The following is a 14,809-nucleotide window of genomic DNA, read 5'->3' as shown; positions in this document are numbered from 1 at the left end:
CTCTTTGGTGTCGTTAACTACTATGCCTTAAGGAGCTTCTTTCGCCGTTTCAATTCAATGTTTATTCATTACACGGAAAATCCCGTTTAGCCAGTTACCCAGCTAGTTTCGGTGACAATGGCCCACAGCCACTTGTCTTCCAAAAGGGAGCCCACAGCTCCATTCACACTGGGATTTCCAAAGTTACGAAATAAACTTCACGACAGAGCCATCAACAGCACAGCGGATAATCTACCTGAATGTAATTGGGGTTTAGCAGTGTAAGGTTTAAAACCAATGCCTATTAAGTTTGCTTCATCTCTGTAGAATAATATACACAGCTGCTGAAATTGCACCAAAGTCAAACACGTTTTTATTATTTTGAATTTTTGCATAGGGGTTACACTGAGCAAAAATCGTCTTTAATTACAGGTGTCCTATACAAACATCCAGAAGCTTCATTGGTCTCGCACAACAATGTCAACCCCCCCCACCTCACAAGTGTATCAGTGCACACAGTTTAATGTAAACTCTTTGACACACTCAGCATACTCCACAAACAAATCCCTTACGTGAATATAAATGTAACTTTTGGTCAGACCGCCATTCTCGCGTCCACTCTTTTAAAGTACCAAGGATGGAAGCGATATTACAGCAGGGAAACTCGGGCCTCGCAAGTTAACACTATCGAGTGGCGGTTCTAAAAAGAAAAAGATCGTTCCATACAAACATGGGGTGAAAATACCTCAGTTAATCTTTCATCTCCTCTAATGCTGAATCCTTATTGTACCATATACTTGATGGAGGTATTACCGTCCGATGCAAAACCCCTTCACACCTTCATTAGACTGGTAAGGTACAAGATGAACAAAAATATTATAATCATAATCACTCGCACAAGCTCCCCCAACCCCACAAGGCCTATAACTGGCTGTTGGGGCAAGTGCTGTGAGCGAGCACCTATGATGACCAGCACGGTGCGCGAGGGGGTGGCCAGCACCACGCCTGGCTGCCTTTGTCTCCCCAGCACTGATGTTTCCACACCAGGTACGCATTTAAGGCAGAGTCAGCCTCGGGGAGGCCCAGGACCGGTTCAGATAATCACCACCGATGTTAGCAGTGGCCGGGATTCAAATGTCCACCAGGTTCAGAGTGCAGTGTGCACCGACCACTATGCTACCGCCCACAACTTTCCTCTTGTGTGGAGTCCGTCAGAGCTAAGTGGGCACTGAGCCCAGGCACCGTGCATCAGAATGAAAGCAAAGGGGGCGCCTCAACAAAGCAAAGTGCTCTGTGCAGCAGCAGCAGCGTGCCCCTCCTCCTCCCGTCGTCTCCCTCTCGGATTGCATGCCCTCCGAAATCCCGCCCGGCCGTGTCATTCAGCGGTGTGCGCCTTCAAAACTTTCACAGACTCTGGCCTGACAGGCACGGCGCCTCATTAGCGGCGAGGGGCCCCAACCCTGAACGAACGATGCCGCACTACCAAAAAAAACCTTCTAAATCCACCATAGCGGGTGGAAAGATCGCCCCAAAACGAGCCCGTGCAAGATGACACTGGCATACCTCAGCTCAAGACGACCTCTCGTTACACACCACACAAAAGGCAGACTTGCGCTCAAAGCATTCTCTTGGTCCGAAGCCCGACAGTTTTTCCCACATCATAATATTTAAAATCCTTCAGCAAAACATGTTCTTTATCGTTAGGTGCGGTGGCAGGGAGGGAAGTGTTGGCACTCATTCAAAGTATAAGCTTCCAAATATACAACTAAACCATTGAGCAAGTCACCTGGAATTGCGCCCGATCCCGTCAGGCGTCAAAAAACAAAGCTTAAGCCCTCGATGTTGCTTGGATGGGTGACCATACCATGAGCAACAACAAAAAACAGGTGTAGCAGTCGTTGTGGGTAGTGCAGCAAAATACATCGTGTATCCCCCTCCCCCTCCCCATCTTCACCAACCCACATTGACCAGCGTGGTGAAGTATGGTCAAATAACCATCACAGCCTGAAAGGTGTATGGGGAAAACTTCATCCAGCAGTCGTCGTTCATTAACACATTCTTTAATAAGCTGGCTTATATTATGTTGATTTCATTGGTTTACATGGCGCTGTGGTGGATAGGCATTTTGTTCAAGTGAGCATTTCTCTCACTCCCTGTACAAGACAAACAGCCCATAGTTTATACTAACTTTCATTGGCACTCGGGCAACACAATACAACCGTTGGACTTTGTAACTTCATTGCACCGAGATATTTACAGTGTTGACCTTTGTTGCAGGAAATAATCCTTCAATTGTATGGTAAATTATTTTACAAGTTTATACTTACCAATATAGCTACGATATTTTAGATGCAATTGCTCAAGCATCTGGATGCAGTCAAAAGAAGCCACAGCCTTGTAAACCTGACCAGCAGAAGTATTGTATAAATCCAGTGTCCACATACATGATATTTCTTATAACCAGCATTTCAGTGACGATACGTGATGCCGCAATCCAGTGTATGCAACAAACAGTAACACTTCTAAGGTCGCTTCGGTACGCGTGTTAAAGCACGTCCATGTAAACACGCTGAGAAAGTGACGACCAACAACAATACTTCCTCAAGTCCTTCGTCGTTGTTTTACAGATACCACCACGAATTTGTCCGGCACAAGTCCCCACGAACAAACGAACAAAGCAATCAACCAATGGAGCAGCCCCACTCGGGCGCTCATCTCTTCTTCTTCTGCTGCTTGAGCATCTTGCGCCTGCGCAAAATCATCTCGTACAGCTTGTCCAGCCCCTCGGAGAGGCCCTCGCCGATGATGGCGCACGCCGGCTGCAGGTGCCACAGCGCCGCGGGCCCCAGCTCGGCGAGCGCCAGCAGCCGCTCCACCTCGGCGGGCGCCAACGCCGCCGGCAGGTCCTGCTTGTTGGCCACGACGAGCACGGGCACGCCCTGGCACTCGGGGGTGCGCGCCACGCGGTGCAGTTCCGTCCGCGCCTCCTCCAGGCGCTCGGCATCCACCGAGTCCACGACGAACACCACGCCGTCGGTGCGGCGCGTGTATGAGCGCCACAGCGGCCGCAGGCGCTCCTGGCCGCCCACGTCCCAGAACTGGAAGCTGACGCCGCGGGCGCCGCCCGCCCCGGGCCGCACCTTCTCCATGTTGAAGCCGATGGTGGGCACCGTGTTGACGAACTCGTTGAACTTGAGGCGGTAGAGCACCGTTGTCTTGCCGGCCGAGTCCAGGCCCAGCATGACGATGTGCAGCGAGCGCAGCGTCGCCAGCTTGGCCAGCGGGGAGTTACGGCTGGAGTGCGACCCGCCCATCTCGCGCGTGCATGCGCTCGCCTCCACTACTTGCTTTTGTTTCCTTTGCGGGGATTTAAAATGCCGAGAGTTGGTGGAGTGGTGATGGTGGGCGTGCAGGTGGAATTTTCTCCAGCACTGTGTCTGAAAAAGTCAGGAAAGAGCATTTTGATGTCAGATGTGCGCCCGGTCTCTTCTATAGTCAAGGTCACTTTGTCAGTAGTCTGATCTGTGAGATAAAGATGCACAACATTTTTCCAGTTAAGAAATCTGGAACAAATTTGTATCTCTTTTACATTTCGTGACAGATCGCTCTCAGTTGGTCTTCTAGACTAATTAAACAATTATATTAATTACAACTTACAGACCTCTGATCAATCCACTGGTGGATGACGTTCCTCCCAACACCATGCTGCTGTAAATTTCCACTTAAGCCACTTTGTTGAGATATTATTTTTGGCCAGGTCACTTCTGACAAATAAGTAAACATTTAAATAGTCGCGTTTTATTTGTATTTTTTAAAGTAATTTGTTTACCTTTCCTATACTTTTCACTATCCGGTTTTCATATTGTTTGTTGTTGTAACGTTCTGACCCGCACCGACTGGATATCTGTGAAAAATAAATTTATAACTCGTCAAATTCCTCCAGTATAAATAAATATTCTGCTTCTGGTTCATATAATTACTCCCCTATAACGTTAACTCACTTCGCCGAGATCATAGTGCATTATAATAACAACGTGTGCTACTCCTCCACCATCCATGACATACTTGCGATTACATTTTAAACAAATACAAATGGCCTTATACTCCATGCGAGGCCTTCATGTTCTATAGCCGATCATGCATAGTGTCGGGCAAGCAGCCAGGTCAGTAAAATACCTTCACAGAGCCGGGATCAAGACGACGTATGTGTGCAACAGCAGGTTTAACGCCCACCAACAATGCTTGTGGCAATATTTGGCAATGTTATTCAACTTTAATTGCCACCTGACACCAGCCTAAAGCAAATGGGCGCAACTGCTGAGCTTCGCTGTGATGGTGCTACTGTGTAGGTTTGACACTGTCCACAGTTGTACAGTATAGCTAGCGCTGCGTTGCATATTCGCGTTGTACCGCGTGTCGTTTGGCACAGCATCCCGACGTTTCGCTCGACGTACTGAGAGCTTCTTCAGAAACTGAAAAGGGTTCCTGAAAAAGCTCCCAAACATTGTGCCAAAACAACATGCGGCACTATCTAAAAACACACCGGAGAGCCAGATTTTACGTAACCCAGAACGTGAAACTGGTGCTCTTCTGCCGCTCGGTAACTGCACAGTTCGCGGTAAACTGTGCCCTAAAATCGCTCATTATGGAACAGTGCAACCGCCTCGTGCACAATGATTAATGTAGCCGAAAATGGACGTTCAACAAAACATCTCCGAGCATGATCGAGGATGTGGAACAGTTCTAAAGATACGCAGTCAAGCATGCCTGGCACCAGACACCTGCTTTCTTTTAAAAGTATAGCAGACTGCATTCGTCACAGCTAAGAAAAACACATGTACATTTCAGACATTTCTGAAATTCCAGAACCTGCCGCATGAAGATAACCGATGGATTCAAAGTTCAGGCGATGCAATTTTGGCCACTAAACATATTGCTTTTCCTTTTGCATATAGTCAGGTGTGACGCAAAGTAAATTTGTACTTGACCGACTCAAAACAGTCCCTGCTTGCAAACCGAATGACCCCGAATGCACCAAGCAGGTTTGCGGCTGGTTTATATTTGGATAGGTGACCGCCAGGAGATGGTAGTCGTGAGACTGACTGCGAGGTGGCCAGGAGATGGAAACAAAGCAATGGGGTCAGTCCCTAAATGATTCAATGTATTAGATATACCTGTGGATTGAATCCATCTGTCTGGATCTTTGAATGTTATCCGCCTCGGTCATATATGTTTCTCCACATACTCTAGTTACTTCCCAAATGTTAATAATTCATAAATGGAAATTGGCCAAACATCCCAACGGAGTTCCCTTCTGGTTTAGAGTTGATAATTTGAGAGTCTTACTCGGGAAATGAAAGGGCATTATTATCAATATAATAATTGCCTGTGCAAAGCTGTGGCGTCAGTCGTTTGTGTACTACCCTGTGAACCCGATAACCAGAGTTCAAATTCCAGCCATGGCTAACATCAGCGGTTGAGTGATATCCGAAACAGTCCTGGGCTCAACCTGCATTGACCAGCATGGTGAGGTATGGTCAGTCAACCGCCATGAGGTCCTTCATCCAGCACTGTATGGACAACGGGGGCTGTATATTACGTTTGTTTATATATATTATTGTTGTTATCATTGCTCTGCATGTGCACAGCTGAGAAGCGGGGTGACCCGTGGGGATTTGCTTCGAGGTTGGTTGTGCAAACTGACCCTGGGGGGGGGGGGCATAGAAATGTGACACCTTCTCATGGGCGGTCGACGCACGCAATTGCGCGCGCTTGCACGACAGGCTTTTGCATTCCTCTGCCCTTCTTTTGCCGGACCTGAAATTCCACAATCCACTGCTGTGTACGGTCGTTCTTTTAATGGGTCCAGGTCCAAAGGATCGCGCAATGTGCTTGTGAGCTCGTTAGCTTGGAGATATCAACAGACTCTCGATTTTCGCCTTTGTGCTGAAGTGTGATCGGTGCCCCTTTTCCCACGCCCAACAGATGCCTCCAACTCTCCGATGTGGTTTTTCGGGTTATACCGTGCATTGTTCGGCGTGATGTCTGACTTTTCGCTCCACCTTCTGGGAGCTTATTCGGGAACGGAATTGAGCGGCCCACGCTCTCCCTCGACTGTTATAAGAGTCGCCGGCTGCTTGTGGTGTTTTATTTTAGCCCAAGTGTTCACTTTAAAAAGAACCCACAAAAGTTTTAGGACGTACGTCTGCTGTTGCGTGTTGGATCAAAGTGCAACTTTTATTTGATATGAAGGTACATGTTTTTCTGTGCAGTAGAGTATAAAATACATATCCTACTGTACTTTTACGCCCCATGTCTACTATGCGCTCTCCCTACATTCAATAACCTGCACTGGCCAGCGTGAAGTATGGTCAAATTACCTCCATGATCCACACGGCGCAGGGAGGTATCCTCATCCAGCAGCGATTTTACAAAACTAAAAGTAAAATATTTTATTTACCAGGTAAAGCCAACTGAGAGCTCGAAGCACTTTTTCAAAGGCAACTTGGCCACACGCTATAGCTCATCGAAGTGGCTTATCTTCACGTGGGAATTTACAGTAGCTAAATAATGTAATCTAAATGTGGAGGGAAAACTTGGAAGACTTGAATAAAAAGCCGAATGAAACCACGGCTAGAGAGAGCATGCAAGCTCCAAATATACAGGTGTCAGGGTAACGATCGAACCCACGACCTCCTTGCATACCAGGTGAGAGAGATAACATCGACACCACGGCGTACATGTAGATGCACACATGTTAAGGCTAGATGCATAGCATATGTAAAGGTTTTGTTGTCGCCGTAATGGCGGAGCGTCAAGTCCGAGAGCGTGTTCATAATGGGTCACACAGTGTGCCCCACTGCTCTACGCATGTTCACAATAAAAGTACTTTGCATCCATTTCGTCTGCTGTGAGGTTAGCTTGGCCATATTTCACCACGCTAGTCAGTGGGGGGGGGGGTCGGTGGAGGGGATGGCTACGTTCCCGTTCAGAAATCACTCGCTACTGACGTTAGCCATGGCTGGGAATCGAAGTCAGGTTTCCAAGTTCACAGGACTGTGGTCTTGACCACTGCGCCACCGCCGCTCCACCCTGCATGTTCACGAGTCTCCATTATTCATTCTGTAAGTTGATCGTTGCTTGGAGAACAGCTCTGGAATCAACCCAAAATCTAAACGATTATGGAATGTACAACATTTAGATACGATATGTGCGCTAAATATACTATCTTGAAAATACCTGAGCCGCACATTGTGCAAATGCCACCCGCTGAAATGTTTGTTCTAAATAATGTAATTATTTGTTTCCCGAAAGGATATTATAAAGAACGCATAATTAAGATATGGACTTCTCCGTGTCATTGATTGAAAAAAAACGGCCATATGTCGGCAAAGCAGAGGACATCACCTGCCCACTAATTAGCACTATTTACATCATGAACTCAAATAATCCTAGCAGCTGTAGAAGATTGTATGATGGTCACAGTGAAAAGATTTTTCTTTTCAGTTTAGCACTGCATGCACATTTTTGTACATTATATAGTAGGGCAGACAGATTGGTTTATCGTTCCACAACACACCTCAGAGTGGTAGCTTGCACAATTTCGAATTGACAACAGGACATTAAGGCATGCAGATTATTTTCGTTAAAATTAACATTACCGTTCCATTGTTCAAGAAAAAACTGCGACTTCACTCAACGTATCAACAGGCAGTTATCCTGAACTTAAAACCCTAGCAGCCAACCAAGAAAGCAATTTGTCCATAAAGGTTTTTGGGTTAGATCGCGTATGTGTCGAAACTCCCCCCCCCCACAGCCAATCAGTAAGGTGTGTGTCAGGTAAACAGCCAAATAGTTAATACTTCAGCCCACCGGTGTGTTGGAAAGAAATCCACAGATTGTAAGTCTACTTACGCGATCTAACCCAAAAACCGGTGGGCTGAAGTAGTAACTATTTGGCGTTTTGTTTACATGACAACTCCCTTACTGACTGGCTGTGTCGGGTGGTGGAGGGTTTCAGCACATTTACACTTATGCGGTCTAACCCAACAACCTTTATTATGAATAATATTGGTCGCGAAAGCCTACGTGTTAAACAAATCAATTTGTGCCAAAGAAGGGAAACATGCCACATTAGTACGTCCACCTCGGAGATGGAAGCAATTAAATAAACTCGTGTGCACGAACGAGATGGGTTCGGACACTGCAAGACATTGAGAGATGACAAGGGCTCAGGTGGGGGTAGGGCTTCTTCCAGCAGTGGATAGATAATAGCTGTTCATTAGGATTATATTTCCGTACATTTCTATTTCGTTATGTTGTAAGGCATTGCTAATGACTCATGTGGTGAGATTTTGTTTGTGGAGCAGTTACACAAACGGTCAACTTCCGTCCCAAAACATTTGTTGGTTAATTTAACCCCCTTGTTTAACCTCAATCAACAGAACTCCTCTGGCGGCATGCCAATCCGCGCGCAGGTGATACCTGGCAATTACGAAAGAGCCTTTGGTGAGCGGTTCCATCTGTTCCTTTTTTACATTCCACCCCCACACCCAGCCACGCCGACAGAAGGACTCTCTGTGTGTCTCTCTCTGTCTCCCTCTCATCATGTGTACCTCTTGCTCTTAGGGTTTTTTTGTTCCTGTTGCCCGGCTCTCTGACATTGACATGCCAATATTCTCATTGGCACGCCTCCGGTGGCTGGGCCGTCTCACATTGATATGCCAATCTCTCACATTTACAGCTTAAAATCAAGATTTACGTACAAATTCATTCTTTAGCTCCGCCCACTTACCCTTAGGTTGGGCCCACCAAAATCCCATATAAACTCTTCTTGCAGCAGCTCTTTCTCCTACGTCAGCAGTCCTCCCCCTGCTGTGTTTTTTCACACCTGATGACGGTTGCTTGTGTTGCGATTGAAACGTCGTGATCTATTGTTTTTTTTACCTACGTGACTTTACCGAAAGAACCAAAGAGTATGGATTCCTGCAGTCACGAAAGCTTCAAATCAAAACTAAGTAAGTTACTTTGAAAGTTAATTAGCCATACATTCACCCAGCGACCAACAATGGGGCTCACGGGCGTATTCAACTAACGTTAATGTCTTTATTACGTTATATTTGTCAGAAAGCCCACGTGAAGTCTGAGTAAAGTGTCAATCATTTATGTTGCACTGCACGTGTAATGTGTAGACAGTAGTAGCTTTCATTTATTGCATATTCCTATAGTATAGTGTATAGCTGTACTTGCTTATGATAATTAGCATTATTAGTGTTTCTTTGATTAAAGTGCAAGTAGTTTTATTACAGTCAGCTTTCATTCAGTGAGTGTCATGAGCAAGAGGAAGGGTGGCAGTGACATTCCGTTTTTTGGGCAGCCTCAGAAAAGAAAAGTTGAAAGCAGTGAGAAAATTAGCACCAGTCAGATGATAGACGTATACAGTAGTACAAGATATGACTCAATGTTTCTCGATATAATTGACATTCAGATCAGAAATGGTTATTAATCCATCCCTGAACATCATGGCAAGAACACCACTTGTTTACTGATAATATTTATTTCATGTTCACCCTGGTGAATTCAGAGTAAAGCGAGAGAGGGAGAGAGAGGGCATGAGGATGCCGACCGGGCAGGGAGAGCAGGTGACATGGAGGTGAGTGAGAAAAGGAGCAAATATTGATGGTTAAGACCGAATAATGACATCACAACAGTGTGATCCTAATGTTAATTTAAGCTGAGATATTCCTCTAAGTATGGCTTCTCATGTGTATTTCAGATAATAAAATCAAGCAGGGAGAGTGAGTTTGAGACAATGACAGAGAGAGAGAGCAGACAGGCAAACGAAGATTAAGGTGCACGAGAGGGAGGGGAGGAGCTTAGACCTCGCCCAAATCAGCCAAATGTTAATGTCCTACCTAGTCAAACCATATCAAATAGGACATTCTACTTTCAGGAGAAATGGTTTAAAGAATATACTTGACTCCATTACAGACCCTCTTAAAGCGGATCCTCTGTTTCTATTGTGCTAAATACTTTGCAACACAAAAGTCTAAGTTTGCATCAAAAGCAGATTCAGCTTTTGTCAAGACTGGCTTTCAAAATTGGAAGAAGGCATAAAGACAGTCTGTGTCACAAATTAGCTGTGATGACTCGGATTCAGGAGCCAAAACTTGTTAATGTACAACTTTCACATGAGCTTGAAAGACAGCAGCAACAAGTGAGGAGAAATATTATGAAGATTGTTGGGGGTGTGAAGTACTTGGCACGGCAAGGTCTGGTTTTTCGAGGCGTTGATAAGGATAGTGGGAATTTCAGCCAGCTACTAAAGTACAAGGCAGAGGGCGAATCAGAGCTAACCACCTGGCTGAAAGGCCACCGATTTCACCAGTCCCCAAATGCAAAACGAAATTTTGAAGCTGGTGGGCAATACAATCGTTAAATTGTGTCGGAAATAATATCAATGCCAGTGGTCCAGTTCACACTTATCATTGATGGCACCCAGGATATTTCAGGAGTTGAGCAGGAGTCAATGTGTTTGCGCTTTGTAGATGCAGATCTACAACCAAAGGAATAATTCCTGGGACTCTACGAAGTGTCATCAACGACAGGGCAAAACATAGCCAAGATGGCATGTGATGTGATGATGCATCTAAGCCTTCCTCTGTCCCAACTTCGAGGACAAACCTATGACGATGTCGCAAATATGGCTGGACGATTGCAGGGGGTGCAATCCATTTTAAGGAAAGAACAACCGCTGGCTATTTATTGTCACTGTGGTCCACACTGCGTGAACTTAGTTACGCAGGCTGCCTGTGTAGCCTCTCCACTAGTAAGATAATCAATGGGTCTGGTGCATGAATTGGGGGGCTTCTTTAATCAATCCAGCAAGTTCAAGGTGATTTTCCAGGAAATTGCAAAATCAGAGCATGGTTTCACCTCGTTGAAACCTCTCTGTCCCACCAGGTGGACTGTTCGCACCCCTGCCATCCGCTCAGTTCTCAGCCAGTATGAGTCAGTGCTGACAGCCCTTGAAGAAATGGCATCATGCAACTCATCTGACACTTCAACTAAGACCAATGGTCTTCAAGGAACATTTCTAAAAGGGAACACTGTGCTCGGCCTTGTAATGGTTGAAGACCTGATGGGGGATTTGGAGTGCCTGAACACCTCCCTGCAGCTTAGGAAACAGACTGTTTCAGGCAGGGTGGAGGCTGTGGACAAAGTCAAAACAAGCATGCAGGACAAGCGAACGGAGGAGCACTTCAATGTCTTGTTCGCAAAAGCAACTGCTATGGCAACAAAGTTGGACCTACAACCTATTCAGATGCCTCATATCTGCAAACCTACAAAGCGTTACGCCAGTTAGGCTACAGCCCATATCCATCCGGATGCCCAGTCTTTGTACAGAGCCCAATTCTACAACGCCTTGGACACAGTGGATACTCAATTCATAGAGAGGTTTGATCAAGCTGGATTCCACAAGCTGCAGCAGCTTGAGAATGTGCTGCTACGCGAAGACATGGACAAGGTGGTAGACGAGTATTCTGAATTGAATTCAAGATTACTGCAGGTGCAGCTGGCCATGTTTGGGGCTAATTACACATCTCAAACCAGCTCAGATGTTCAAACTTGATTTGAAGCTTTCGTGACTGCAGGAATTACTCTTTGGTTATTTCGGTAAAGTCACGTAGAAAGAAAATAAATTAAATAATAGAGTACGACATTTCGATTGCAACACAAGCAACAGTCATCAGGTAGAACTAAATTTGAGAGACAAAACACAGACACGGAGACGCACAGACAGACACACAAGCAGAGAGAGACAACACAGACACACACAGAGACACACAACATAGACACACAGAGACCCAATGCCTCTGTGTCGAGGCCTTAAATAGAGAGAGAGGGGCGGGGGCAGAGAGAGAGAAGTCTGCTGGGGCAGCTGCTGGAGCAGAGAAATTAGCATGTCAATGAGCTCAGATGTTGCTAGCATTATTAGGGAAATGGTGCCAGAGGTGAGAGGTCTCTTCAGTCAGGTGGAAGCTTTAGTAAGGCTTCTGCTGGTCGTCCCTGCCTCCTCTGTAGAGGCTGAGAGGAGTTTTAGTGCCCTGAGGAGGCTTAAGACATGGCTTAGATTTTCGATGAGTCAAACAAGGCTGACTAATGTGGCCATGTGTCACGTGCACCAGGAGAAACTAGACAGACTGGACCTTGAATGAATATGCCAGTCTTTTATCAGTGTCAACGAGAAGCGCAAAAAGGCCTTTGGATCCTTTGCTTGAAGAATGGCAAGTCAAAACACTTGTCATTGCCTGGAAAGGAGATGAGAGGATAGGAGAGAAGAGCAGAGGAAAGGAGCAGAAATTACTGCAGAGAAGGGGAGAGGAAAAGAGATGACCGAAGAAGAATATAGGACCATAGGAGATGAGGAGAGAGGGCTGGAGAGGAAAAGAGAGGAGAGCAGAGCAAACGCCCCATGCTGCCCATCCAAGTTTACTTGTAAATATGTTAATTAAAAAAACGATTTGCTAAACCTTGGCCACAATATCTGGACTTGTCTTCATATAACAATGCATAGATTTCTGTTTACACGATTGTGGTTTTGGTTGTACTTTATTAATCTCTAATATCCGCCATTACATACAATGAAACAAGAAAAGGTTAAAAAGTAAAAACAGAGCAATGTAATACAATACACTATTAGACATTATTGTAAAAAAATAACTAAAAAGTCCATCCCATGTGTTAGTGACTTTTTCAATATTTCAGGCAGGAAATGAGTTTTCAAATTTAGATTTTTTTTTCTGGGGGGGGGACCCCCAGACCCCCTGGAAGATTTGGTTTCCCCTAATGTTCACTCTAAGGCTACTACGACCTTGATGTAGATATATTAGCTGCTACTGTCGATGCATGTTGCCACCCCAGGTGGTAACAATCACGCCATTGGCTCATGGGCAACCGTGTTTATAGAGCAGAGGGGTGGAGAATATTTCCCTTACCCAAGACCGAATCGTTTGTTCCAGAAGACGCTTACACAGTACGTGGAGCGAAACGTCGGACATCATGCCAACCAACACACGGTAGGTACAACGCGATAACACATCGGAGAGCTGTTTCGGCACAACCACCAAAGCCTACACACTTCGATTAATCATCAGCCATGCCCAATCCACAATTGGATGAAGACCTCGCCGCTGGCGGTCGCATCTCTCACGGTCCTGCGATGCAACAATCCACAGAGCATCTGCACCACGGGATGGTTTTTCTTCGCTCACTTAACGGATACCTCTCCGCCCTTGGCTGTCAATGCTTTTCAAACACTACCTGTATATAATCTACCACGACACTTTATCCTCCTAAACGTTAGGATAAAGTGTTGGGCAAGCTCGTAAATATCGCCCCGCTCGAGAGGATCCGACGACACAGGGGCGGCTACAATGGTTGGTAAGCGACAGACTTTATAATATCAAGTTCTGCGGGCCGTTTTGAAGTGGCAGACTTCGCGTGACGAGGTGGGGGGGCGAAAAGACCGCAGCCAAAAAAAGTTAAAACGCCGCGTCTCGGCGTAGCGGACACCAACAAACAACACGTGGAGACCTCGCCGGTCACGTAAGGCAATGCTCGTTTAAATAGTCGTAGGTACCCCCCCCCACCCCGGCTTGGCTGCTACAACGCACATGTACACAGATGGTTGCCTGGCACACACACAAAAAACGTACAAACAAGCCCGCCTATGGCTCATAGGCTTAAACAAACACGACCTTCAGTTTAATGAGCGTGTGGGTTACGAGTGTGCTGTGTTTGTGGGGAGCGGTGGTGTAGCGCTTAGCGCCACGAACCTGGCGACCCGAGTTCGATTCACGGCCAAAATCAGTGGCGATAATCTCAACCGGTCCTGGGCCTCCCCTAGGTCGACTCAGCCTCAAATGAGTACCTGGTGCGGTGTGTAGTAAACATCCCTTATTGAGGAGCTGGCTACCCACCCCGTCGTGTGCCATAGGTGCTCGCTAACAACACTTACCCCCAAAGTGTGTTCAGGCTATAATAAACAGGGCATCTTTGTCTCGTGTACGTGTGCGAGCCATTGACGGAGCCACTTACTCGGGAGGAGCCGCGGGTGTGAAGTTCTAGACTCGCTGCGTGTCCGCAGAGACTTGTTGGGAAGACGACGATCCTCCTTCACCGTCGCCACCACCACCACCGCCGCCAATTATATCCTCGCCGTGTCCGTCGGTCCCACCGCTGGGTAAGAGGTAGTTCCTATCGCTGGGTGGACCGGACGAATTGACGGGAGTGATGAATAAGTAAAATGATGGCTGAATGGATTGATAGGGGTCGGTGGGTGGGTTAATGAATGTATGAATGGGATCGCCCAATTTGACGGATGGCCGAATGATTTTATTCATTCATGGACGGGTAGATCGACGGGCTACGCAGAAGCCGGCAGTCGCTACTTCTGCGGACAATATTCGACCGCCGTGGACGAAGAGGCGAGTGGCTTTGCCTGCAGCCCGCACTCATTCACACAGCGCAGGCCCCGCCCATAGTAGGGGGCTCAATGGTGGGGGAGGGGAGGGGGTGTAGGGAGGGGGTTGGTGTGGGGGTGGGGTTGGTGGGTGGATGTTTAGTTATTGTTTCCTCTATGGCGGTGACGTCACAGCAGTGCACCAAGACCCCTCCCTCCCCCAGTGCACGGTGGGTGACGGCCACGTTGATTTGATCAGACCGCCCCGGGCACGTTCAAAGTTAAAAAGTTCAAAGTTAATTTATTAGGTATAGCCCTGTGAGCCATTCGGCTCTTGAATCGGAACAAACAAAAAACAAAAACATG

The 14,809-nt window shown here is 46.7% G+C and overlaps 1 protein-coding gene across 1 annotated transcript; it reads right to left on the bottom strand.

Annotated features, from left to right (window-relative positions):
* Positions 1 to 329: 329 nt before the first annotated feature.
* Positions 330 to 14,531, bottom strand: LOC144719268 (ADP-ribosylation factor-like protein 4C). The gene is made up of 2 exons (XM_078595110.1): positions 14,080 to 14,531; positions 330 to 3,416 (listed from the first exon to the last, which is right to left on the bottom strand). Exon 2 carries the CDS (start codon positions 3,291 to 3,293, stop codon positions 2,691 to 2,693), a length of 603 nt encoding a protein of 200 aa, XP_078451236.1. The 5' UTR covers positions 3,294 to 3,416; positions 14,080 to 14,531; the 3' UTR covers positions 330 to 2,690.
* Between the last annotated feature and the right edge of the window lie 278 nt (positions 14,532 to 14,809).

This window comes from Lampetra planeri, chromosome 1 (genome assembly GCF_965212315.1).
Source record: "Lampetra planeri chromosome 1, kcLamPlan1.2.h2, whole genome shotgun sequence".
Taxonomy (NCBI): Eukaryota; Metazoa; Chordata; class Hyperoartia; order Petromyzontiformes; family Petromyzontidae; genus Lampetra; species Lampetra planeri.
This window is presented reverse-complemented; position numbering and strand designations above follow the sequence as displayed.

What these genes read in the sequence shown, in the direction of transcription:
- LOC144719268 (XM_078595110.1), bottom strand. Translation starts at nt 3,293, where the DNA reads ATGGGCGGGTCGCACTCCAGCCGTAACTCCCCGCTGGCCAAGCTGGCG.